At 35.0% G+C, this 27,656-nt stretch overlaps 1 protein-coding gene across 2 annotated transcripts in view; it reads right to left on the bottom strand.

Annotated features, from left to right (window-relative positions):
* The window catches only part of osbpl5 (oxysterol binding protein-like 5), a 95,848-nt gene that overhangs the window by 35,128 nt on the left and 33,064 nt on the right, over positions 1–27,656 (bottom strand). For both annotated transcript variants that reach the window (XM_068217533.2, XM_001344986.10), the window contains 6 exons: positions 15,638–15,794; positions 11,662–11,735; positions 9,169–9,249; positions 5,811–5,912; positions 5,505–5,708; positions 1,578–1,662 (listed from right to left, as the gene is read on the bottom strand). In XM_068217533.2, coding sequence (XP_068073634.1) covers positions 1,578–1,662; positions 5,505–5,708; positions 5,811–5,912; positions 9,169–9,249; positions 11,662–11,735; positions 15,638–15,773 — 682 coding nt within the window. In that variant the 5' untranslated portion in view covers positions 15,774–15,794. The remainder of the gene's footprint in view (positions 1–1,577; positions 1,663–5,504; positions 5,709–5,810; positions 5,913–9,168; positions 9,250–11,661; positions 11,736–15,637; positions 15,795–27,656) is intronic.

Raw genomic sequence — 27,656 nt, 5'->3', positions numbered from 1 at the left:
TATTTACACATCAGCCATATGTGAAAAGAGGATTTACTTGACACGATGACAAGGTGAACTATCAATCTAAAGTGAGCCTGCCTTGTGATATCAACCAGTTTAATTTGTATACATTTTTGAATACAGAGAGAAAGCAGTACTTTCTATCAATAAGATTTGAAAGGCTCTTATTTTGTAATTACGAATAAACCAGACCCTGTTATTTTGGTGCTTTCCTTTGTTATTTGTTTTATTATTATTTAATATTTCATCATCATGCAGCGTGGGGCTGTGATATATAATGACAAAGTGCATATAATGACGAAGTGGTATTTGTGCTCAGATCAAATCTTTAGTGTTCTGTTATTCACAGTTTCTGAGCGGCCAAAAATTTTTTTTTTTTTTTACGTTGGCTAAAACAACCGGGTGCTTTTCACTTAGCTCACTTGACCACAGTCACCCTTCAACTGTAAAACCTTTCTATACAGCCAGTGATAATCCAGATGAGAATTTTTTTTCACAGAAGCCAGCTAAAGCTAACAAATCCCTGACATTTGAGTCGCTTTGCTGATCTTTAAACTCCCGCTAAAATGACCTATGGTTTTCTCTCTGTCCAATAACAGTGCGCATTTCAAGCGAAAGAGGGTTCAGCTCGACTCAGGTGAAAGTTGATTGGTTGCTCCCACCTGTGGACTGTCCAATGGCTTTTTTTAACTTGATTTATTTTCAACTCGAGCATGTAGCTAAAGGAAAAGAAAAGCAAGTAGCAAATAGAGAGAGAAAAGCATTTGCCAAATGCCTTTTTAAAGAGCTTTTTTAAATTGTGCATTTAAATGCATTTTTTAATGATCTGTAAATATTTGTTTTTATTGTTTGATTAATCAGTGTTTTAAAACATGAATTAAATAAACATTTTTAAAATTGTCAATTTATTTATACAATTAAAAGTTATTTTAAAATTATTTATAAACATTTAAATATGTCTATTTATTTGTTCATTAATTATCCACCTTATTTGTGATTTATTTATACACATTTTAATGCTACAATTATTAAATTGATAATTGAATTCTTCATTTGTCATTCCGTGTCCTTCATAATGGCGATGTATTACATCAATTGCATTGTTTTAAAAACATTTTAAACTTGTAAAACTTATTCTTGATACGCATTTCTACAAAGACATGTTAATACGGGGTTATCAATCAATTCGGTGGCCGGGGAAGCCGTTCTCCTACATCAAGTTGCAGTGGGCCTAAAAATGAGAGGGATTTAAATTTCAGAAAATTTAAAAAAAAGAGACTTATTGTGTTTATATCGCTCCAATATGACTGTGGACACACAATACCTACACACAGTTCTGTCTAAACAGCTTACAAAAGATGATTTTCATCATAGGTGCCCTTTAATGGAGTTTTCATTGTGAGTTTAGTTAACCACCATGTCAGATTTGTTACCCTCATGTGGAAATAATAAAACCTCATACATTCAATAACATTTTCAATATACAAATAAGGTAAAACAAATGTTATGGGATGACACTTTTTTGCTTCAGTTGGTGCAGTGCGAGTTAACTTTTATAGAATACAAATGCTCACCATCAGATTCAGATGCCGCCCTGAAGATCAAATAATTACTAGGCAAGGGCTGTGTGATGGAGCCAACCGTTTCTCCTTCAGGTCCCTGAAAATAAAACACAAACACCAATAAATTCGCCCAAAATAAAGCCAAGCTTACAGTTGAAGTCAAAATTTTTTGCCCTCCTGTGAATTGTTGTTGTCTTTTTTTTTAAATATTTCCCAAATGATGTTTGACAGAGGAAGGAATTTTTCAGTTATTCCTAAAATATTTTTTCTTCTGGAGAGAGTCTTATTTGTTTTATTTTGGCTAGAATAAAAGCAGCTTTAATTTACAAAAAATAAAATAAAATAAAAACATTTTAAGGTCAAAATGTTAGTAGCCTCCTTAAACAATTGTTTTTGATTATCTACAGAACAAACCATCAATATACAATGATTTGCCCAGTGGTGTAAAGAAACCAATTACAAATACTCAAATTACTGTAATGAAGTAGTTTTTTTCTCAGAAATTGTAATTTACTAAGTAGTTTTAAAAATGTGTACTTTTACTTTCCCTTGAGTACACTTTTAGTGCTGTCTCGGTACTTTCCTTCAAGCTGCTGTCACTACTTTTTTTCCTGTCTATGGGGATTTAAAAAATCAGTTCTGTGATCCTGTCCGAACAAATCGCACATACAAATTACATGTAAATGCAGCAGCTTTTAACAGTGTCATACTCACTATTCTTAAATACCTTTAAAAAGTCTACTTTTTAATCATACTTTGAGTAATATTCTCAACAGATACTTTTACTCTACTTGCACTACAGTTTCAGGCAAGTATTGGTACTTTTACTTAAGAATATTTTTTCAGTACTCTTTCCACCACTGGATTTGCCTAATTACCAAGGGCCCTATCACACACCCAGCGCAATGAGGCGCAAGGCTCGACGCAATTGTTGTTTGCTAGTTTCAGCTTGGCGCCAGAGTCGTTTTGACGTTTTGCACCATGCTGTTTAAATAGCAAATGCATTTGCTCTCATATGTGCGCCCATAGGCGTTCTGGTCTAAAAAGGAAGGCGTGTTGAGGTGTATTGCTGGCGTGTTGCTATTTTGAGAAACTATAATAGATTTTTCAATAGACCAGAACAAAGCCGATCTATTGTCCGGAGCAAAGCACGTTTGTTGTGTGTCTCACTTACACACTGCTTAATTCACACAAGATGTAGAGTAATATGCAAATATCTGTCCATATGAAAAAGAATTAAAATCTTAAGAATATATATAGGCTATAATAAGAATATATATATATATATATATATATATATATATATATATATATATATATATATATATATATATGATATAAATATAAAGGATTAAAATACTACAAAACATATTATTTTCTAGCCTATCTATAAAAAGCCTTCATGCCTTCTTCATCTCGGGAGGCTTTTTCAGTTTATCCATACCAATTTGCTTTTGTATAATGTTATCATTATTAGCAGTATTATTTATTATATCCATATTTATATTTGTTTTATTCAAAACAAGCTTAGATTTGCCCACCTGTCAGGTTTTAGACCATATGGGGCACAACATGTGTTTTAGGATGTAACACTGTTTTTTGAGCACACTTGATTATTATTGTTCATTTATTCATTTGCTGGAAATTAGAACTGAATTTAGAAATAGTTTTGAAACAAATCTTTGTGCCTAACAAATGAAATTAATTATTCATAGGCTAATTGATGTCTGGGCATACAAGGTTTCCCTATTCACAAGAGCGAAAGTAAAAGTAGATAATGAGGAGGCCTTATATCTCATTCTCATTCTCTGCAGATGCTCTGTTTAACTGTTTTCTTGCTAGTGAAACGCTCAGTTTGTCCACTTATAAAGTCGTCATGTAAATAGCAAATGGACCATGGCGCGACGCAACTGACTCTTAAAGGAAATGGGAGATGAGACTCTGATTGGTTTATTCTCAAAACACACCTATAACTCATTAAGAAAATAAGCTCAACTCTTTTAGACCATGCGCCACGGCACAAAGTGGATTTTTCCATCCTTATATTAGCAAAAGTGGATTTTGACACGCCCCTAATGCGTTTGCGTCTGCGCTTTGCACTTTGTGCATGGATCATCAAAATAAAGCCCTAAGTGTGCAACACGCTTGCTTTTGAGTGACTCTACCGGCTGTTAGATTGCCCCCCTGTGGGCTGGCTGCAGTACAAGTCATAAAGCCCACCTTTTCCATGTTAGCGAACGAGACTTGAACCCAAAAAAAATAAATAAAAATGAATTACACTTGCAATAAAATGTCCCAAAACATGGTTTTGGTCAAGTAAGGCACTGGTAATCAAGCTGAAATAGGTTCAGATGTTCAGTTTTGTAAGAAGTATGTTTTTAGCCAGTAATTTAATGCTCTAAACATATGGTGTGTCATTGTGTTTGACAGCTGTGATTGATAGCTACTTTAAGCAGACTGTCAGAGCTTCAGGAGGAGATTAAAGCACCAATGTTTGATTTTTTGTGTTACTTTACCATGAGAAAATGAGTTCAGCAGTAAACAATACTTCCCGACATACAGGATCTGACAGATCACTGTTTATTTGGTAAAGTGTGGGCTTTATCTTAGCTGTTTGCTGATACATTAGCTATGACAAGGAAAAATAGGTGATCGCTATCTAGCAGTAATTCTTTTTATGGGTCTGAAAAAATAATTAGGAAGACAAAACTAATGTAAGCCTGTGTACATATAGATCTCCTGTAAGGATATTTGAACTTGATTTACAGAACGTCTCTGACATTTTGACTTTTGGCAAGTTATTGAGCTAATCTACTGAATTTGCTGTTTAAAAATATTAATGCTCTTATTTAACAAATAGAGCTGTTAATGTTAGAAATTATTTATATACATCATCATTTTTCATTAGCTTTTTTATTTAAAACCATCTAAAAAACATTAAAATTAATGTAAATTCCTCTTTGCCAGATATTAAGGCATTCAATAAACCAAATGCAAAATAGAGGCAAAGAAGAAAATGCTAATGTACAAGCGATTTTGCAGCAGCATATTAATTATAATATTAATACTGCTAAGTTTATTGTACAAATTGATAAGCATTATTTTATATAGTGCAGGGTCAGGATGTGTAAATATCCTGTTAATATTTAGAAATCTTGTTGTGTTTATCTTTTAAGCACAATTGTTCCCGCGTGGCAAATAGCTACCCATGGTGTGTATATTTTTGGTCCTGTTGTTAATTAATAATAATGATATTTCTAAAAATGTATGTTTTATTTATATGTTATTGTTCAAATTCTCTACCGCGATAAAGATAACAAATACCAACAACCTATTATAAGAGATTTTTTTTGTGCTCATCATACAGTAGCTTAGTCTAATTTAGGCTAGAGTGTGTGAAAGATCATTTATTTAGCAGTCTAACTTATATTGTTTTTATTAAATTCTTAAAAAACAGCTTTCACAGACATCACAGTCTTTATTAAATCGTATACTATTAAGTGTTTTTAAATGTAAGTGCCTGAATTTATTTTAGTGAGCCTTTGTTACAGTGCAGATATGGTGCAGGATGTACAAGTGTTTGGTTGGAAGTTTGATTTTGGAGCTCCGCCTCTGGCTCCATAAGGTAGTCCTTCTGCACATGCCCAGGCAACAATTTCAGCAGTTTTTTTGCGACGGTTTGTGCCCATCATGAGGCGTTTTGCATTCAAATCGTTCAATGAAAAAAGTTGCTGTTGCATATTTTTATACAGTCATTGTTAATTACCTTATCTTGCCTAAATAACCTAGTTAAGCCTTTAAATTGCACTTTAAGCTGCACTTTAAGACTAGTATCTTTAAAAATATCTAGAAAAATATTACGTAGTGTCATCATGAAAAAGATTTAAAAACTTATTATACTGCATGCCATAAATCATTCCAGAGGTGCTCCTGTCTAACCTTCATGGCCCAAATTGACTTGTCCATTGGATGGTAGAGTTTGAAGCAGAACCCGTCCTTCTTTGATGGTCTTTCAATAAGTTTGCAGGCATTGAGAAGAATCGTCCCGACCCAGTGATCTGAACCAGGTGTTTTGTAAATAATGAGGATGCCAGGCCTCAGGACGCACCATAACTTTGTCCAACTCTTCAATGTTCCCCGAATCTAAAACATCCAAAAAAAAAAAACAAAAAAAAAAACACATCTTTAAAACTACTATGAAAGGATTTTAGCTTGTTCAAATAAAAAACAATGAATCTGACCAACCTTTAGCCAGTTGGACATAATAACCACACTTGGATCCTTAAGTGCACTAAAGAGTTCTTTGGCAACCCTCTTCTTCTCCTGCCGATAGTTCTTTTTCTGAACCTACAACATCAAAAGTCAAGGTTTTATGCGATTTAAAGCAGCTAGGGGGCGCATGTGGGTTGCAAGATATGAAAAATATTTATAATCCTAGTTAAACACTAGAGCGCGCTATTCACGAGTGCTACAGATCAGCAAATGAAACAGATGCGAGAAGAAAGAAACTACTGAACGACTGCTGCATCTTTAAATCTCACATTTTATGGTATTATTGTAGATCATGGAGAGCTTATTTTAAATTCTCACAAAAATATTTTTTTTACATTATTATTTAAATTGAGCATATTCATGACCAGAGATGAAATATTATTTGTCACTGGATCTGGTTTTTTTTATTTTTTAGAATTTGTATGTACTATTATAATATTTATAGGTTTTTAATTATGAACCCATGTTTTGAGAAATTGCATTATGTACTTTTTTCATTATTATTATTATTATTGTTATTATTATTATTATTATTATTATTATTATTATTATTAATCATTCATTATCTTTTTGGCTTAGTCCATTTGTTAATCTAGGGTCATCACAGCAAAGCGAACAGCCAACTTATCCAGCCTATGTTTTACACAGCGAATGGACTTCCAGCTGCAACCAATCACAGGGAAACATCACATAAACTAAGGACAATTTTAGCCTTTACTCAATTCACCTATACCACATGTCTTTGGACTTGAAGAGGAAACTGGAGCACCCGGAGGAAACCCACACGAACACGGATAGAACATGCAAAACTCCACACAGAAACTGACCTAGCCGAGACGCGACAGTGCTACTCACTGTGCAACCTTGACACCATTATTATTATTATTATTTTTATAATTTTTATCATCATCATCATCATTATCATCATCATCATCATTATTATTATTATTATTATTATTATTATTATTATTATTATTCGATTGTCTTTTTAAATGTTTTATTCAAATTTTTACTTTACATTTGTTACACAAACCCGTCTTTTTTCTTTTATACCAAAAATCAATAGGATATTAAGTAAAGATCGTATTTCATGAAGATATTTAGTAAATGTCCTACTGTAAATATATCAAAATATTTCTCTGTATTTCAATTATTTTGAACCCTCAAGATTATAGATTTTAAAATAGTGAAATTGACCAATTTCATAAAATTGAATTCTTAAATTTGATCAAGTATTAACAAACAGTACATCAATGGAAAGCTGAATTATTCTGCTTTCAGATGAATCTTAGTTAAAACAAAAATAAAAAGTATACGTATGACTAAATTTGTTTTCCAGTGTCATACTTAGTTCTAGCAATTTTGTACTTTATTTTAAACTATTTTCATTTCATTTTTTAATTGATTACAGTTATTTGGTTTCCTCCGGGTCCTCCGGTTTCCCCCCACAAGTCCAAAGACATGTGCTATAGGTGAATTAGGTATGCTAAAATTGTCCGTAGTGCATGTGTGTGAATGAGTGTGTATGGGTTGCAGCTGGAAGGGCATACGCTGCATAAAACATATGCTGGATAAGTTGGTGGTTCATACCGCTGTGGCAACCCCAGATTATTAAAGGGACTATGCCAAAAAGAAAATGAATGAATGAATAGAAGTAAATGGGAAGATCAGATTATTGATTAGCAATATTTTCCAAAATAACAACAGAAGAAAAAAAAAAAACTTTAGCTTTGAAAAAGGAGCTTGAATAAATAGTCTACTTTAATTCACATTTAAGTCAAATTTAGCTCTATAAATGTACTTTATTTAACATTTTCAACTTCATTGCAGTCATTTTCGCAACCCAAAAATTCTAATTTCATCACTATTGTATTTTACTTATTTACTATTACAGTTTTTTTAGTTACTATAAAAGTATATATAATTATTATGATTATTGTTATTATTATACTGCAAATATAACTGTTATTAGTAGTGGTGTAACAGATCACAAATCTCACAGTTCGGATCACATTATGGTTTCTTAGTCACGGGTTGGATCATTTTTCGGATCAGCCAAAAAGATGAGACAAATGGCATTTGCTTTTCATTTATTACAAATTACAGTACTGCAAGAAACCTTTGGTTTCATTAAATAAAATAAATAATTAATCAGCTGAACAAAAATAAATAGTAAAATATTCAGTACTGTGAAAAATTCACTGTTACTACTACTGTTGCTGATTATGCTAAATGTTTACATTTAATATTATAATTTGTACAACCCATATTTATTTTTAGTCTCATTTTCAATAAATGATTAAGTTATTAACTCACAACTTCACGTTTCATTGCTAGATAATCATATATGAAGAATTATTCAGTGGCATATATTTTTGATGGCTGGTTATGTAATTGCTGCCTACAACTTTCATTTTTGAGCACATCATAAACATCAGTGGTTTTATATAAAGTATAAAACGTTATCCCAGTACTTCTGTGTTATTTGACTATTTGTAACTTCAAAACCAACTCAAAGGACTAAAGACTGAAACTATTTCTTGATTTTTTGCGTTTTTCAAACACCAATTTAAACGCAGCAATTTTAAGGAATAATAAACATATGCAAATCACCATCATTTATAATTTATGTTGCGTGGGTGTTGAGATCCAGATCTTTTAATGAAAAACCATGCATTAATGCAGGCTAAACTGTACTGACAGAAAACACCTTAATAACACCTAATAACCTAAGAAACCCAGCACATCCCGAATAACCAAACACAACTTCTTTCATCACCATTATATTTTATGTTGATTTTAAATACATTTTAATTGGATTTTTTTTCTCCTTTTGTTATCTCCTTTTTCTCATTTCAGTCAAAAATTTATATTTTGTGATTTGAATGAGGCGAGAGACGATATCTCTGCAATAGTGACAAATTTAAAATTAATCTACAAGAAAAAAATATAAATCTGGAGGGTCACATGTGTTCTGAACAGTGGGTTGTGATCCATAAAAATCAAGGACCAACCATGATCTGTTACACCCCAAGTTATTAGTATCTATAAAATTAGTAATCTATAAATTGCAGTCTATATTAGTATCTATAAAAGTTAGTAGTATCTAGAAAACTGGTAGACGTTTAAGCAAGAAAAAAAAAATCTAATTACATATTTTGATACATTTGTTTTCACTGTTTAGTTAAAAACAGTGCCTGAAAGTGTCCACCTGTTGACTGGCACTGTACGTGACACTGTGAACGAGCTGCTGCTTAAAAAAGAAAAAAAGAAAAAAAAAGAAAAAAAAAGTGGGTCAGGAACTCAGTCTTGAGTGGGAAGCAAATCATACCTTAAGCGATTCTTTCCTTGCCAGCTTCTCCGTGGGCGAAGAAGACTCCTTCTCCAAACCAATAAACATCCTGGATTCTGACTGAAATGAGAAAAAGGAGATAACAAAAAGTAAAAATCCAAGAAAAATCCAATTAAAATATATTTAAAATCAACATTTTTCCTTTTCTAACATATGTCCAAGGGCGTAATATGAACAATTCATCAATGCACATTATTACATTTTAACTTACTTGATGGCAGCTGAAATATTTCCACTGAATATCTTGTTTCAAAAATAAGATAATAAAACAGGTTGCAAATGCAGTTTCATATTGACTTTAAAATGTCCTACCATAATAATAATAATAATAAAATTAATAATAATATTTTAAGTAATCTAAAAAAAATTTAATACAAATGAAGCTACTTCCAGCCACAACTCTCAGGCAAACTGCAAAAGCCACCCAGCTAAATGTAGCAGGTTTGTTTGGTCAGCTGTGGTTGTCAGTTCAAAATATCCAAAATATGGAGAAGACAGCTTTCCTTCTAAACCTCCAAACCCAATGATGCACAGAGTTGAGCAATGAATAACAACAGAAATGATATTTCATTGCAACAAATTACCAATAGCAAATTTTCTTTCTTTGCGAGTCTTAACCTATGTAATACAGATGCACAATAAACGCTTCAACATTGATATCGCAATGTGCACAATAGTCACATAGTATGATATGCAATTTTCAGTCTGAATTATAGTTATAGTATAGAATTGTATTTAATTACAGTATTTATACTAAATTTATATGATTTACTGCACGTCTTGTTACAAATATCTAAATTTCAAAGCGAAAACACAACCCCACTGGCAGATAATTGTTTTAAAGAGCCCCTATTATGGGTTTTTGAAGATGACCTTCCATGCAGTGTGTAACACAGCACTAAGTGAATGAAAACATCCAGCTGATTTTTAAATCCGAAAGTGCACCATGTTTAAAAATATTGCTTCTTTAACGAAACAGTCAACTCAGAGTCGAATAAATGAATTGTGTTGGTTCGGATCTTTCGCTTGAACGTGTCGACGTCGATATGGTACATCACCAAATATGCAGTTCCAGATCATGATAATGTGAACACGCTTTCCCTTCAGACACTAGCGGAGCGCAGGTCTGATCAAGATCCGAAGATGACGATCACAAAAAGATGGAGATTTGGCTGCGGGGAATAAAGGGTTAAAGTTCTACATTTAAAGGGTTAAAAAGGCTTTAAATCTAAATTTTTCCAGAATTATGTAGCCCTACTACATAACATTTTAAAGTAGTGTAATATATACGTTTCTAAATTTCAATGTTACATTTTTATAATGTTTTAATTGTATTGTTATACACAGTATAGGCAAGTATACACAGTATGAACTGTGTACTGTAAAGCTCTTGTCAAGCTCTAACAAAGTCCCATACAACAACAGTCTTTTCTAATCCTTCCTTTAACAAATGGCCAATGAATCCTCAGTTGTAAGCATGTAGATTGTTGAAGCACTCATCAGAAAAATGACAGGAACACAGCACAAGGCTGGGGCTATAATGCTGAGGTATTTTAGCCAAAATAAACTTTAACCACAGACTCTTCACAGCCTCATCTTTGGGTAGGGAAAATAACACATACTTTCCCTCTCACTTCAGAGCACAATGTCTACGCAACTTGATTCATCTGGGATCTGCTATAGTGTTTGTCTTCCGCTTTTTCTTTCTACAGTGTTTGCGGGTGGGGCTGCGGGTTTCAATTTTCCCGGGTCTGCATGCACAACAAATGGGCGATGCTTGAGTTCTGTATCGACTTCAAGCCGACACGGCTTCGTTACAAAGATGATTCATTTAAACCACTCTGAGTTGACTCTTTTCTAAATGAATCATCCGTTTTGAATACAGTGCACTTTCAGATTTAAGCCTTAGCTGGATATTTCGCTTCACTTAGAGCTGTGTTACACACTACATGGTAGGTCATTTTCAAAAACACATAATAGGGGCTCTTTAATGCTATTTGTTTTTTCAGGCCAATACAGGTTAATACATTAAAGCTGCATTAGATCTTTGTGGATTATATTTAAATGTCTCATATAGGCAAATGAATAACAGGCTATTACTGTCATATATTCACCCATTAAAACAGATGCGTATATACTGTCATATATTTACCCATACAGGCAGATGTGTGCCTGAGACATGAGCTCTGATTTTACTAAAAGCTTTTATCGGCAGTTTGGAAAGTGGAATGAAATAAGTGAGACTGTGACTTTTGACATGCGCTAATTGCGTCGCATCTACATTTGCAGAGAGTTATTTAATCTTTCACTTAGCAGCATTTTGGAAAGAAAGGTAAACTTTTAAGCAGAGTGAAATAACAGATGTGTTATGGAAATGTTCTTCAAACAGCAAGGACGGGATGTTTTCTTTCCTCGTCTGCAATATTATTTTGTGATATTCCATGCAGGCAGTAAACAAGAAGATTAACGTACCACACTGCTGGGCGAACGGGCCGGGCTGACCTCGTCCCTCAGTAAGGGCAAACCGTTCCGCTCCGTTTCATTACCTGCAGAACACACACATGACCACGCACGCACACACACACCCACACCAGCACACAAACATCTCATTACTATCAGAAAAAAAACATGAGCGATCATTGGGATGATGAATAAAGATGTTCAGTTAAGGAATAAGTGAAAATATTGGACGTCTGAGACGGTGATGCGGCTGTCAAGTATTTCAAGACATTTGTCACGCTTGTCAGCTTTTTGTCCTCTGTATAGTGCTAGTTTCTGAAGATAATGACACATGATATCCTTGGATGATAATATCAGTGTCACAGTATTGTGATTACAGTTCTAAAATATGTTCTTTTTAAATGTCTGTGTAAACTTTTTTGCTTAATTAAACGCTATACATCTTATTTTAAGAAACATTTCAAATATTTTGGAACAGTAAACATGTCAGGCTAAATAATTCAAATAAATCACTGACTTCTGCTATCTTCATTAGTTTCAAAAGCATAGATTTTTTACCAATTTCATCCAAAGCCTTCTGTTTTGATTCGATTTTTGACTGTTGTAGGCTGTGAAGTCATTTGAAATAACCGACATTGCTCAGCGTAGTAATGTGGAACAGTAGTGTGGTCAAAAAACCTGCCTGGAACTACTTTAGCTAGGGTGAATTTCCCAAACAACAACATAACTCGTGGCTGATCATAGTATGATGCATTGTTTGGGAATAGAACGATGCAGTGACGAGTGTTTCTCGAAAAAGTTTCGCTGTCGCAGGTCCATCGTTTGAACCACGTTAGTTATAACGGAAAACGTCCTTAATGAAGCTCTAAATAGGATGAAATAATGTAAACGGCACATAAAGGGCCTATGTTTCCTTTAAAAATATTATTGAGAACATTCCATATTTTATTCTAAAACATTAAACAACTTCGGAGTTTGATTGTTGGAATGTTCTAAATAAATAGGGCATAGGGGGGATAATTGGGAATAGAACACAACCAGGAGCTATGATTCTAACTACAACAATTCTAGAGGTGTAGTTGCAAATGTACAAGTTTGTGACGCAGTTTGCGAATGTTTGTTGGAACAATGGATTTGGGAATCACTAAATCAACAAACAATGTTTGTAATGGCAAATGTTTGTTAGTTGGCTAACGATGTTTTTTAGAAACTCACTCATGTGCGTTTATCTGAAAATAACTGCACACCTCAGGCCTTATTCACATAGAATGCCCATTTCCATTCTAATGTGCTACTTTTCTATTGTTACGTACTTGATGGAAGTGCGTGACAGCTACGCTTGTGTGTTTTTGAAGCAACATGATCAAGAGCACTGCATTCTTAAAACTCTGTGTCAAGTTGAAAAGACTTTATCTATTACAAGCAGTAAGACAGCTCAATGTCAGTTCCGAAGCAGTAGACCAAGAAAAACTCAGACAAGCATTGCAAGTTTCAGTTTACAGTCACCCAGTGGCCATGTCTGAATATCCTCGATCTCTATGCTCTTCTTTCTGTGAGTTTTAGATGATTTAGATGATTTTTGCATTCTGTACCTGCTTAAAAAAAAAAAAAAAAAAAAAAACTAAAATGAGCTTTAAAAAACATGAGACACAAGCATAACGGTCATGCATTTCAATTAAGCATGACCAGCCTGGTTTTAGAGGGGTTTTGCCCATTTACAGACTGGTTCCAGCCTGGTCTTAGCTGGTCAGGCTGGGAGATGATCAACTAAAACCAGCTTGACCAGCCTAGCCAGGATGGGAGACCAGTCAAAACCTTCTATGTCCAGCTTAAACAAGACTTGTCAAGCTGGGTTTAGCTCAACATTTTGACAGCCTGACCAGCTAAGACCGAGAAATGGCTGTAACCAGTCTGGAAATGGCCAAAACCCCTCTAAAACCAGGCTGGTCAACCAGCTTAGGCTGGTTAAAGCTGTTCAACAGACAACTGAAATAAAGCATTCAAGTGAACTGTAAATAACTGATTTCACACTAGCTTTTCTAAAAAATGTCCTTTACTAATTTATTTAGTCTGTGTTGTTTGAAGCACAGATTCAATCTAGATTGTTTTAGGTATTGCTACAACTGCTTCAGTAGCCAGCTACATATTAAAAATGTTAAATATTTACAAAACAGTTATGGTATAATTTTAAACAAAATCAAACCAAAGCTAAATTTTGGAAATCTATACTGCATCTGAAATTGCCTACTAATCGAGTAAGTATTAAATTTGAATACACTACACAAACTTCACAAAGTAGGAAAACATTTTGTCTTTTTCACACGCAAGTTCATTATTTTCAATAGAGTCGTACGCACATTGGGAGAGGTGCACGCACTCAGCGCCCTCCAGTTGCACACAGTAAATATTCTCATGTTGTAGTGGTGAGAGTTGGCGTGGCTTTTAGTACAATGTAAACAAAGATACATTAGATAAATTTTTACAAATGTTTAAATTGATTATGTAAGTATGAACGCAGATAATAACAGCTCAGTTAAATTCTTAGCTAATATTTAGCTTAAATTAACATTAGACAAATACTATTATTTATTTATTCTTATTTTTTATTTATTTATTAATTGTTCTGCCATTTATTTTTATTGTGAAATTATCTTAATTATTATTATTAGCTTAAATCAAAAACTTTTTCTCATTTATTTTGAAGTCCAAAAAGAGAAATGGACTTTTGTTTGCTTTTTATTAACATTTTGTGCTGTATTTGGTTAATGAGTAGCAATAAACAACACTTTTTCTAAACTTTTTTAGAAAAAGATTTTCTAAACTAGTCGTGTTTTGAATTTAATAAACACATAATAATTGCAATAATCGTGAAACCATGATTATTCTTAAGACTATAATTGCACAACCAAAATCTATTATCGTTGCATACCTAATTGTTACGCAGTTTAAAACACAACATATGAATGTGTCTGAATGTAGAAGAAGCCTACTTGAGCATTACACTTAATTTGTTGTGCTTCGAAATACAACATTTGAATATGTTTGTAAAAAAAGTATAATGCAGTGATGTTATGTAGTTTCAAAATACAGCATATTAACGTTTTTAATGTAGAAAAAGCCAATGTGGGTGTTTTAAGGAGCAAAAATACAGCATATGGGCTCTTATATTGCTGTTGTGTCATCACTTATATAGTCATATCTCTGGCTCCTCGTTTGGGATGCTTTTTATGAACTGGCCCCCATGGCAAACTAATTGAACAGCCCTGATCAAGTGTATATATCCATGTAGAGTGGAATTTTTTTCAATATATTTATTATTTTTGGTTGTTTCAATGCATTTCACTGTAGTGTTCTGTTTTTGACTTGATGCATATTGTTGCTATGTGGTTGCTAAGATGTTTTGAATAGTTTCTTTCAAGCTGTTATGCAATTTTAGCTGGTTGTCTGGTCATGGCAAAGTACTTAAGGCATTCTGGGTGACTTCCATTAAGTCAGTAATCAAATCCAGACAATAAGTGATTCCCTATGATTCTCGCTCACAGACTCTCCTTCGGCTTATTCCCTGCTTTATCAGGGAATGAACCATCAATTTCTTTGGCAATATATTTTATTGGCCTTCTAGTCACAATTCAGCACAGAGAGTACAACCCTCAGTACCAGGAAACACCCATACACTGAGGAAACCCACATGTAGATGGGAAGAACATGCAAACTGCAGAGAAAGGCTTCCTGGTCCAGTCAGCACTCGAACTAGTGACCAACTTGCTTTGAGGCAACCATGCTAACCACTTATCCACCATGCCGTCCTTATTTTCTCTATAATAATCAGTTCCACTCTAATATACTTCATATTGAAAAAGCTAAATATACAGTTTGACAAACAGTTCTTGAATTTCTAACCTATTTTTCAAAAGTAGTAAGCTACTATTGGTATCTCTTGAGCTTGAAGGACGCAGCGTTTCCACACATTTAGGAATAGAATGGATACCTGGGCTGAGCGGGTACAGTTCATTGTCTCCTCCATAGGACAAGTTGCGGGTCAGCACACGGGGGTCGATCTTAGGAGGTGACGTGGCTGTGGGACAGAGAGAGAACCGCCTGCGGAACAAGTTCTCCTCCTTCATTGTACCAGCCAGTCTGTCCACCTGGAGGACACAAGACGAAAAATCAATACTGTCTGTAGTAGAAACATAAGTATAAAGCACCAAGATATTAAAAGATCACATCACAGACATACAGCTGAGGGCAAAATCTCTGGTGGACAGTAGCAGACTCCAAAATGAGAAGAAGATCTACATGAGATTATTCATAAGCAAATATTATAATTATTATGAACGTAAACATTAGGTGAGCAGGTTGCATTGTAACCAGATGTCCTAACAACACATTATGTGACAAGATAAGCAGTGATAAACAATTTGGTTTTCACCAGACGAAACACGAGAGAAATTTAAATACAGCCATTCAGAAGCACAGAATAGTGCACTAACTACACTCCAATGAAATGCCATATTTTATAATCTAATTAAAACATAGTAAACCTCTTTAACATTATAAAATGTACATGCTGAATGCTGAATCACTGATATGTGATGGCTTGTACAGTCACAGTTCTAAAATTTCAAACAGTTCATTTTATTTTCAAGATCTGAGGTGAACTATCTGCTGCTGCTTTCAGTAGTATGGCAATAAATGTCATGTAAAATGGCATTCCAACTCACATTACTAGCATTTCACACCGAATAAAGCACATGAGATGTACCTGATGTAATTATTGTCATGGTTTTCTGTTGTTTAGCTACAAGCCATTTCTAAAATATAAATTTCAGGTGATGATTACAACAAAAACTCCATTTATCTGGAAAATATTGCTTCTATCGTGTGCCGTTGCTTTTATTTAAGACATGACTTAAATCGGTCTTAAATCTGCCTTTAAGCTTGATAGTGTTGTCAATCTGGCAACCTCCGGTTGCATGTTTTTCCAACCCAGCTCTTAAACTCTGGAAAAGCCTACCTGATAATTTCCGCGGCTCAAACACACTCTCGTAGTTCAAAGCTACATTAAAGACTTATCTTTTTAATAAAGCATACACTCAGTAAATCACTTAACGGCATGATGCATGAATGTGCTCCACGCAGGTTTTTGCATATTTGAGATTTGGCTCAAAATGTAAAAAAAAAAATATTAACACAACTGCTTTTTTAGAGCTTTCAAGAGGTCCATGCAGGATAAAGAAATGTTTAACTATTTACTCCATTTTTAATAATGAAAATAATTATATTCATTCTAGTCATGTGTGAAAGTGCAACTTCACGTTACACAAATGAATATTATTGCTGAGGGATACTGCTGAACAGAAGATATAGTTAATCACTAAATAATTGTCGGTGTGTGTGAGCAAATGCATGTATCCGGGCCAACTTGGATGAAAATGCTTCCAGAAAGTTTATGCAACAAAAATGGATGATAAATGAGAAATCAATCAATCTATCAATCTATCTATCTATCTATCTTCAAACTATCTATCTTCGACTGTTTTAATCTATCTATCTATCTATCTATCTATCTATCTATCTATCTATCTATCTATCTATCTATCTATCTATCTATCTATCTATCTATCTATCTATCTATCTATCTATCTATCTATCTGTCTATCTATCTGTCTATCTATCTGTCTATCTATCATTTCAGGGACACAAGTCTAGTAGCTGCCTCTGCCTACTGAAGTAATTAAAGCCTAAGAAAGAAAACATCAAATATTCAAAGACTGAGCCAGATGCATTCCCTTGATATTCGAGTTAGAAATGTGGGGTTGCAAAATGGAAGATTTTAGGTTACATAAGTTGAAGCTATTTTAAAAAAGGAAGTCTATGTAACATGGGCTTTTAGTTGTGGAGCATCTGAATCAAGTTCCCAGCGTCATTCCTTCTCATGAAAAGGAGCTAAAAATAGTCTCTCTGCTGCAATGTAGGTCTGTGGAGGGTGGGGTGGAGGGGGGGTGGTCTCCATCTTTAAGGTGCACAGTTACAAACCCCACTCTACCTCTCTTTCTCTTACTAGAGCTCTGCAGGGGTAATTAACCCCGCCCTGCATGTGGTCAGGCATTCTGCTGAACCAATCACAGTGCAGAGCCACTGCTTGAGGGCAGGACGGATAGATTTAATTGGCCGTGCATCTGGCTGCTGTTCAGTTTTGCTCTGTTTACAAGACAATGAACCGCAGACAGAGGAAAGCACATCTTGTATAAACTAAACAAACATTATAACTGCGAAAAAATCCATGCAAGACAATTATATCTGTTTATTCGTCATTGTTAAAGGAACTACATTTACATGCGTGTGTTTTATCCAAATCTCATATGATTTGAAGTCAAAATTATTAGTCCTTCTGCATTATTAACCCCTCTGTATGAGTTTCCCCAATTTATGTTTGTTTCAACATATGTCTAAATTATTTTATAATAATTTTAATAACTAACTTCTAACAACTGTTCTTTTATCATGATGAAAATCTGGGGTAATCATGCAAGTCATTGATTAGATTAGATTAGATTAGATTCAACTTTATTGTCATTACACATGTACAAGTAGAATGCAACGAAATGCAGTTTAGGTCTAACCAGCAGTACAATAGCAGCAAGTGCAGGATACAGGAATAAGTTATAAAGTGCAGTTATAGAAAAAAACTATGGTGATATTTACAGATGGATGTACTATGAACATTATATACAGGTTGGATAAGCTATGAGCAGATTTACAATATATGAATATATGTGCAGGTTGCTATTAATAATCAGTAGTGTGCAGATAGATAAACAATGTATAACAATGGTTAATTCTGTTAATATAAATGAATATATCACAAATATTGTACAGCTAAATTAGTACATAATGTTGAAACACAGGCTTACTGTGAAAACGTGCCCCCTTATACATTTAAGGAAAGCGTGAATTATGTAGCCAGAGTTTCGAATGGCTACAGGGTGGTATGACTCCACCAACGACTTCTGTTTATTTTCGTGCTACCAGCTGACCAATTACCTCCATGTAGACGGCTTTTCTACTGTTACCAGTTTGCCCAGTAGCTTGCCACGTATGTCGGCAGACTTGAGGTGCATGGAGGTGTTGACCACGACAAAGAGGTTTGAATCTGGTAAAGAATGGTTCAAGAAAGCAAACAAAAGGCAAAAAATAAAATAAAGAAGTAAATAACAGGGTGAGAATCTAAAAGTGGTTCAAAGGAGAGTAGGGGATCTGTCGGATGGTCAGTTGGTCAACATCGGCCTCTGGTGGATTTCCACGAGAAGAGCAAGTGCGAATGGCACTTGCAAGAGAAATTTGACACCTGAAAAAGCATACACAGCTTGTACACTTTTGTGTCTTCAGAATGGGTTTCAGCTCAAAACACCCATCAGATTATATATTTTACCCTTAAAACGTTGGAATTTTTGCTTTGAACACATTGTAGCTGTTTTTGTTGCCTGTGCCTTTAATGCTAGTTCTCCCTGCCCACCATTCCCACGTGCCTGTCAGAGAATGCCTAAATCTCTGGCTGCGTCAGATAAACAGCACAGTGAAAGACATGAAGGAAGCAGATCTCATGTTATGTTTGTGAGAAATACTACAGTAAGAACTTTCCCAATAATTATTTGATGTATTTGTTGTGGAGCTCATTCAAGCCTTTCTGTGATGATGAGTCACACACAATGTGGTTACAAAGGTTACGCGGACACACACACACACACACGCGCACACACACACACACACACACGCGCGCACACACACACACGTTAATATCCACTGCTGTATGGATATCCGTTATGTTACAGTTTTTCTCCATTGGTTTGGCTCATTTTTTTGAAACAGAAATTACATTCTCAAAACTCTTAAGATCATTTGGCAAAACAGTGTTACAGTTTAGCACAACACTATAGCTCACTTGCAAAAGCTCATTCCTTTCCCAAAACAGTTCACTCATGTGTCAAAACTAAATTTTCTTTTCATTTAAACAGTCAGTGCCTCCAAAACGCTTCGTCCCTTAAGCATTGTGTAAGCATTGTGTAAACAAAAAAAAAATGTTTAGATGTTTTTTCATAATGGCAAAGAACCCCACCTTGTTCACCTTACAGTCTTAGCCCAGTCCTTCACTGACAATGGTTACTTTAATGTTTTTGTCAAGCTAACAGAATACAAGCATGTATAAAACTGAAAAAAAGAAAAAGTAATAGGTAAGAGCAGCATCCAAGGTTTGACGTCACACATTGCACTCATACTGCCAAATAAATGGTAACTCCTTTTTTATTGTAATGATCGGTTTTAACACATTTTATCTGTTTTCATCAGTTTTTTATCATTTGTTTTTAGTTTTCTTATACTTGTCTCTTTTATTCCTGTTTATGTAAAGCACTTTGAATTGCCACTGTGTATGAAATGTGCTATATAAATAAACTTGCCTTGCCTTGATCAATCACACACAAAAGTAACTTCCACATTTAGAGCAAAAAGAATAAATAATTGTAATAAATTGTAATCAAATGTTCCAAGGATTTAACTACTATATGGTATTCATGGTATTATGGTCTTGACTAATTTTGACAATTGAACAGACTATTGTGCATGTAATGACTTATGCAATGAAATGACGCTGACACATTTCGGAGAGAACAACCATTAGACTGAGAATTAACAATTAGTTTTGATCAACAAGATCTATTCACTGCTAAATGTGGGCTACCTGTACTTAATCATTTGCAAACATGTACTTAGACATTTGCAGTTTGATGAAATGAATGAGAAATTCAAGTCTGTTTTGAACAATTGCCAAGTGGTTTGGAGGTTTGTCCATGTTGTTTTGAGAATGTAATTTCTGTTTCGAGAAATGAGCCAAACCAATGGAGAAAAACTGTAAATGTACAAAATTAACCTGACCCGGTCCATAAACCGGGATTGAAGCATCTTCTTATATAAATTCACTGACATACAGCTGTGGTGATAAATACGGTAAAATCTCTGTGATTCATTACAAATGCACTGTTTTAAAAACGTTTTAAAATTGTGAAACTCATTCTTGATCACATTTAATGATGATTAATGATCACAGAGCTCTTGACAGATCTTTTAATCCCGGTTGCTTTGCGCACGTCCTGTCTTATTGATGTGATAATATCGATATGATAATATTGATATGATTATATGCATTTCTATGGAGACATGTTAATATGCAGCTGTCAATCAATTCTGTGGGCGGGAAAACCGCATGTTTATATCACTTCAATATGACTGTTTACACACTATACCTACACACAGTTCTGTCTAAACAGCTTACAAAAGATGATTTTCATCATAGGTACCCTTTAAACAAGTAGTTTGAACAAGTTGCAAAGAATATTTTTTGAAGTGTTAAAAGCTTTTCTTTAAAGTTATATCATAGTTTTTCAAAATCATATTAACATGATAAACTAAACTGAATCCAAACTGAACTGTGTAATATTAGATGAAATCTCTGTGAATGTCTTTTGTGTCCGCATGGCACAAAGGCCTGACTGATGGAGCATGTGGCGTTCCATGGTCTTATTAGGCATTTCAAAAGCTCATTTATTGATGTGACACTTTCCACTCAGAAACAGACATGGCTAATAATTATTGCAATTCTAAATTTAACAAAATGCCATACTCAATTTTACACTGAGACAAGCGGGTGCATTTTCAGGAGCTGGGGCATAAAAAGTCTAACAGTGGTTGGCAATAAAAGTGCCAGGAAAATAATAGACGGTCATAATTCATACAAAAAAAAAAAAAAAAAAAAAAAAAAAAACGGCCTGAAGTTTTACAGACGAGTCATTTATTTTCTTGTGACAGCCTTGGAAGTTTTAGATTTACAGACTGTAAAAGAAGGGCTTGTGTGCGTCTGATTTCGGTGAGCCATTGTTTAGATGTTTCCATTCATAACTGGCAGCCATCGTGATGTTGATGAGGGTTTTGACCTTACATGCCTGCACTATGATCCACTCCAGTAATCTTTAAACATAGCTGGGTAAATGAATAGTAGAAAAGCAGAAAAGAACAACAAGAGCGATGCCAAGCCACCTTCGAGCCTGAGCCTAACCAGCGTCCTCTTGTGACCCAGAAACTCTTGATTTAGAGTCTGGCACTCCACAGCAGCTTCAAAACACTCCCTACTGAGATTTCAGGGGGGGGAAAAAACGTTCTCCTGGCGGCTGACATCTTTAATCGCTTCTTAACAAAGCCAGCAAAGAGACTAAATCCCAAGAGAGGTTAATGTAGCTAGTGCGGCTATGACAAATGAATGGATTCCAGTGTGAAAGTAGAATGAAGCTGGATGCTTCTTAGTTCAGACTATGGCAAAAATGCAATCTCGATAATTATTTTCTTTATTGAATGATAACTATATATATTTCGATACAAGTTGTGAATGCTTCCACTTTTAAAAGGGTATCTGCACCATGACTGACGGCGGATACTGCTGGCAAGAAAGAGAACTGCTGGCGAGAAAGTGAAACGAGCGTGCTAAACAATATTGGGTGATGCAGCATGACCTATTTTCGGCCAATTATGTTCAGTGACCAAAAATTTGTTGAATCTCTACAATTAACACAAATAAAGATTCCTGTTGTTGCATATTTCTGCTGTGTGATCGGCTCTGATGCTGCGTTCACACCAGACACGGCACGCGTGAATAAATCGCGATAGTCGCACGTAAATAGACGGGTGAACATTTTGAGTTCCCTCGCTTCATTTGTGTGTCAAATACGCTTTATTCGCACATCAAATACACTTCATAATAGATGCGAACAATAGACAAGCTCCTAATTGGTTAATGGGGTGCAAATGTCTGCTGAGGTTTTTCAACTCAACAAGTTGCGTTAATCGCGCAAAACGTTCAACTCGCACCTATTTATTTGCGCGAATTACGCCGCAGGATGTGCAGTCACGACTTTGCATTGACTTAACATGTAAATCATTCGTGCTTGACACTTCTTCCCTGTCTGGTTTGAACGCAGCATTAGGATCTATTTCGAGTAAAAATGTCCAGAGCTTATCATCGTTATCATAAATTTTATTGTGATTTAATATGATATTGTTTATCAGCCCAGCCCTAGACTCTTATAGACCAATGATTTATTTTCAGATTCATTAGATTTACTCATTTTATTAAGGTAAGTGGTTGCAAACAATGTGTATGGGCTGAATTTAAACAAACAAATAAAATTTAGTAATCAAATTAATTTGTTTGTTTAAATTCAGTAAAAAAGGAGTAAATCTAATGAATCATTTTTTCACTGTATTTTCTTTCCCGGCAGACAGACAATATCATAAGACATTAATATTAGGTTAGACTTAGGTCGCCAGCATCTAAGAAAAATGTTATTTTGATGTCCAATAACAACGTGAAATGACATGGATTTTTGTTGATTTTGGGTTGTGTTGGAAAGTGACCAAAATCCAACTTCGAGTCAACATCTTAAACCAACGTCATGTTGATGTCAAACACTGACATTTATTCAACAGGTATGGCAACCAAAATCCAACGTTTGATAGAGAACATTTTGGTAACGTCGGTTGGGTAACATCGTTGGTTCCGTTGGAGAGTAACTAAAATGTCTTGACTGTCCGACGATGGACATTGACCTGACGTTTCCAAACAAAATCCAACATCCCACGACGTTGGGGTACAACATCAATCTGACATCATGTTGATGTTATGTGCCTGTTGGGTTAAAACAATTTATAGCCTGCAGAATATAGATGTTGTGCAAATGCATATAATATCCCTGAGGTGTTTCAATGTTCAGATTTTTTATGTTGTTTACATGTTTAACAAGGGTTGATAATAGACTTAAAGGTGCCATAGAATGGAAATCTGGATATTTCTAGCATAGCTAAATAATTAGAGTTCAGTACATGGAAATCACATACTGTACCATAGGGCTGGGGAATTAATCGAAAAATCGTTGAAATCGATATTGAGAGCCTATAATCAATCAAAAGTTTTCCTGGTCAATTATTTCAATTATTTCCCCTGCCGTGTGTGGAGTCCTGTGACCCCGCTCTGTTTATACTTCTGCGTCAAGCACAAGCACATGGTCCAGGGCAGCCATACCCCTGACCGTGGCTAATGCGCACCTCACAAAAAAATTAACTACACGTTATGACGATGTGTAGAGCAAGATCTATGATTGGTTGGCTTGATAACGGTAATCTGCTTAGGCAGCATGGAGAGCAGCGAATCCATTGAAGTACTGTAAGTGTTTACAAGTGTTAGAAACGTTAGTTGTGTGTTAAATTATGATTAAAGTTGATGCAGGTCTGCCGGTTCCCAACTCTAAAAAAGATACTTGTATATTAAAGTAGCATTCAGAATAGGTTTGTGCAGATAGACGATGCCATCGTCCATCACCAATGGCCGACAAACTTCACGATGCTGAGCCAGCATCGAGATCCATTACCCCACCCCACATTTATATTGATATATAACTTGTCATTTGCATGTCATCTTAATAGCAATAACAGTCTCTTCATCAGCTGTGTTAAATCTTACATAAAGCTGCCACTTGCACAGCTGACAGCATCGTGAGGATTAAATGAAGGATTATACATCACCTCTTATGCTTAAAATGTGTAGATTCAGTGGCAGACGATGTTACCTTCAAACCTTGTCCCACAGACTTTACAGTGAATGGCTTTAGTAATTTTTTTACCGGACTTGAAACACTGGAAGCCTTTTATCCACTCTTGGAAAAGTGTGAATGGTGCAATAGCATTCACCACATGATCACTAATAAGATCTGCCATTATTAGTAACTTTAGGTAAATCGGTTTTTATTATTCATTATTCTGTTATTGTTATTTTCATTCTCTTGTCTTCAGCATTTCACATTTTGGCTGTTGTAGCTCCTGTCACCTAAAGGCAAAAGTCATTGACTGAGTGATTGACAGCTGATATAAACCAATCATTTGCGTTCAGTTCTAGAGCAGTGAGCCAAAAAGAAGAGCACAAAGGCGGGGCAAGCATTGCAGGCTTTTTTACTACAGCAAGTTCACATAACAACTGTTTTGATCTGTTCCTGATTGCTGCGTTTGGCGTTTTTAGGTGCAAAGATGCATTCTGCATAAATATCTCCTAAATCTGCGCAAGCGAAGAGGACTTTGCAGTGAAAACAATGAAGTCTCACTGCCTATTCATGCCAGAGTCCCGTGGAAAAAAGTGATTGACAGGTGGTCATTTGTTTGTAACTTTATTTATTTATGGTTTGGTTATGGGTAAAGCAAAGACCATGTGGGTCAGGTAGTGAAAACGGTAGGCTACAATTAATTAATTCGTTATGAATTAATTGATATTTAACGACCACCCCCATCCTCAACCTACGACGACGATGTCATCGTCCATCGCGATGTTTCACATTAGACATCGTACGATGCCAAATTGGTCAACATCGCCCAACCCTAATTCAGAAAAAACCAAAACACTCACAAAGAACCCTGACACAAAAGAACATAAAAAACCTACTGCCGGCTAGCGTTTCGGAACTGTTATTGCAGAGCAACACAAACAGCACGTGGGACAAACATTACATTACATTAAAATATTTGTTTACAGAAGATGAAATAAATGTACTGTTATATTATAATGTTATAAAATATTATTTACAGGATAAACAAAAGTGATTTCATTTAGAAGATATACTGCTTATTTTCTACTTTTACAGTTTTTCTCGATAGCTTGGATGCAGTTGTCAACTGAAACTCCACATTTTCAAAACAGTTAACACACAGGCCTAAACAGCAGCACTCATGGTCAAAATGATACATTTTGCTTGCAAAAGGCACATATCGTGTCAAAACATTTAAAATATGAAACAAAAGCTAGTTTCACCTTCAAACAACACAACTTGCAAACAGATATATGAGCTCTAATCATTAAACAATGGTCAACAAAATACAAAATACAGAAGTCAGTGCACCACCATTGCTTGTCATTGTAGCCTATTGCCAATGTCATTTGTTGTCTTTCTATTTGGGCTGTCAAATTTGCCTTTTTGCAAAGAATTGGATCCAGAATAAGAAATGCTTTGATTAAATTTATATTGAATTCATGACAATTTTTAAACTGTGGCTGAAAACTGAAATACTGTAAAAACAGACAAAAGTAATAAAATACTGTAAATATTAAAGAAAACACATTTTAACAAATTTACAGTCAAATCTATTTGGAGTATAGGACATATAGACACTATTGACCTCCTTCATCCATGCTGGCACAGAACAACACAGACCTTAAATCATTTATATTAGGTTTGCAGACTGATTGCTAATTGAAGACTTGAGTGTAGGAGTGTCAAACCGGTGCTTCAGTGAATTCAAACTGATCTTGGTATTGTCTAATGGTTAGGAATAGATGGTTTCTGTTTGGTTACCATAGCTAAAACAATTGAGTTTGGACTGCTTGAATGACATCCGTGTTAACTGTTTGATAAAATGGTGAGGAAAATGTGTCAACCCAATGAGAAAGGGTTTACACATTTGCAAGACCTGTCTTCTGCTCTGCTGGGATAGTGAAAATGAAAATGAAGTGGAACCTAGTTTCTTTAACCAGGTCAAAGCAAACAAGAAAAACTGTAATATGCAAATATATATATATTTTTTTTTTAAAAGTGCAAGTTTTTTTTCAGTTTTTTTTTAAGAAAAAGTGACTGTTGGACTGCAATGTGTGTCTAATTTCAGTTGTTCATAATTGACGTTCAATAATCATAGATAGTAAATTTTAAAATTATTTTAAAATCAAGTAATGCGCTCTTAATTCAAAGTGAGCATTTTTACAGTACAAAACTTGCTTGTGAACTATGAAGTAAAAAAATAAATAAATAATCGTTCATTAATGGTAATCGAGTTAAAAATTTTCAATTAACTGAAATTTTGATTTTAGGTCAAAACACCCAGCCCTACTGTACCATGAGTCTCAAGCACCACGTTTTACTCATTCTCATGTAGATACTGTGAGTGTAAAACCCAAGTGAAATAACATGACAACTTATATAATATAGTTAATCCAACAATAAAGAGAATAGGTGATGCGGGCAGATTCTGAGGAAAGCTTAATGAACATGGAGATATAAACAGATGAGATCATGCAAGAAATTATTTTGACCTTTACCAACACCAAACAAAGAGGAGAAGACCTCAAGGCTTAAATACAAATGGGATACTCAACAGAAGCAGCATCAGGCGTGACTCAATTATAAACCATGATAACAAACAATACATGATAAACATTGTATATTTGAGGAAACCTACTGTATATGTATTCAACAGGTGATAAAAATTGCAGACATACAGAATATTTCATTATTTTGATATATACTTTAACATCATTAATAATGCTGGAGGGTGAAGAAGTGGCGCAGTAGGTAGTGCTGTCGCCTCGCAGCAAGAAGGTCGCTGGTTCGAGGTTCGAGCCTTGGCTCAGTTGGCGTTTCTGTGGGGAGTTTGCATGTTCTCCCTGCGTACGCATGGGTTTCCTCCGAGTGCTCCAGTTTCCCGCACAGTCCAAAGACATGCGGTACAGGTGAATTGCAAAGACTAAATTGTCTGTAGCATATGAGTGTGTGTGTGTCCACGTCCACACACACGCACGTGTGTGTGTGTGGATGTTTCCCAGAGATGGGTTGCGGCTGGAAGGGCATCCGCTGCGGAAAAACTTGCTGGATAAGTTGGCGCTTCATTCCGCTGTGGCGACCCCGGATTAACAAAGAGACTAAGCCGACAAGAAAATGAATGAATGAATAATAATGCTGGAGGTGCCTGGCAACTTGAAAAAGTTGGGGAAAAAAACAAAAAAAACACTGGTGGGAAAAGAGTTAAATGCAATTTTTATACTAAATGCTTTAAAAAATATATGGGAGAGAGGGGACGAAAGTACCATTTTTTATAAAAACTTAATTTTAAAACAATATTTCAGACAGAAATGTACATCTGCTGTGGTTACT

This window comes from Danio rerio, chromosome 25 (genome assembly GCF_049306965.1).
Source record: "Danio rerio strain Tuebingen ecotype United States chromosome 25, GRCz12tu, whole genome shotgun sequence".
Lineage (NCBI taxonomy): Eukaryota > Metazoa > Chordata > Actinopteri > Cypriniformes > Danionidae > Danio > Danio rerio.
This window is presented reverse-complemented; position numbering and strand designations above follow the sequence as displayed.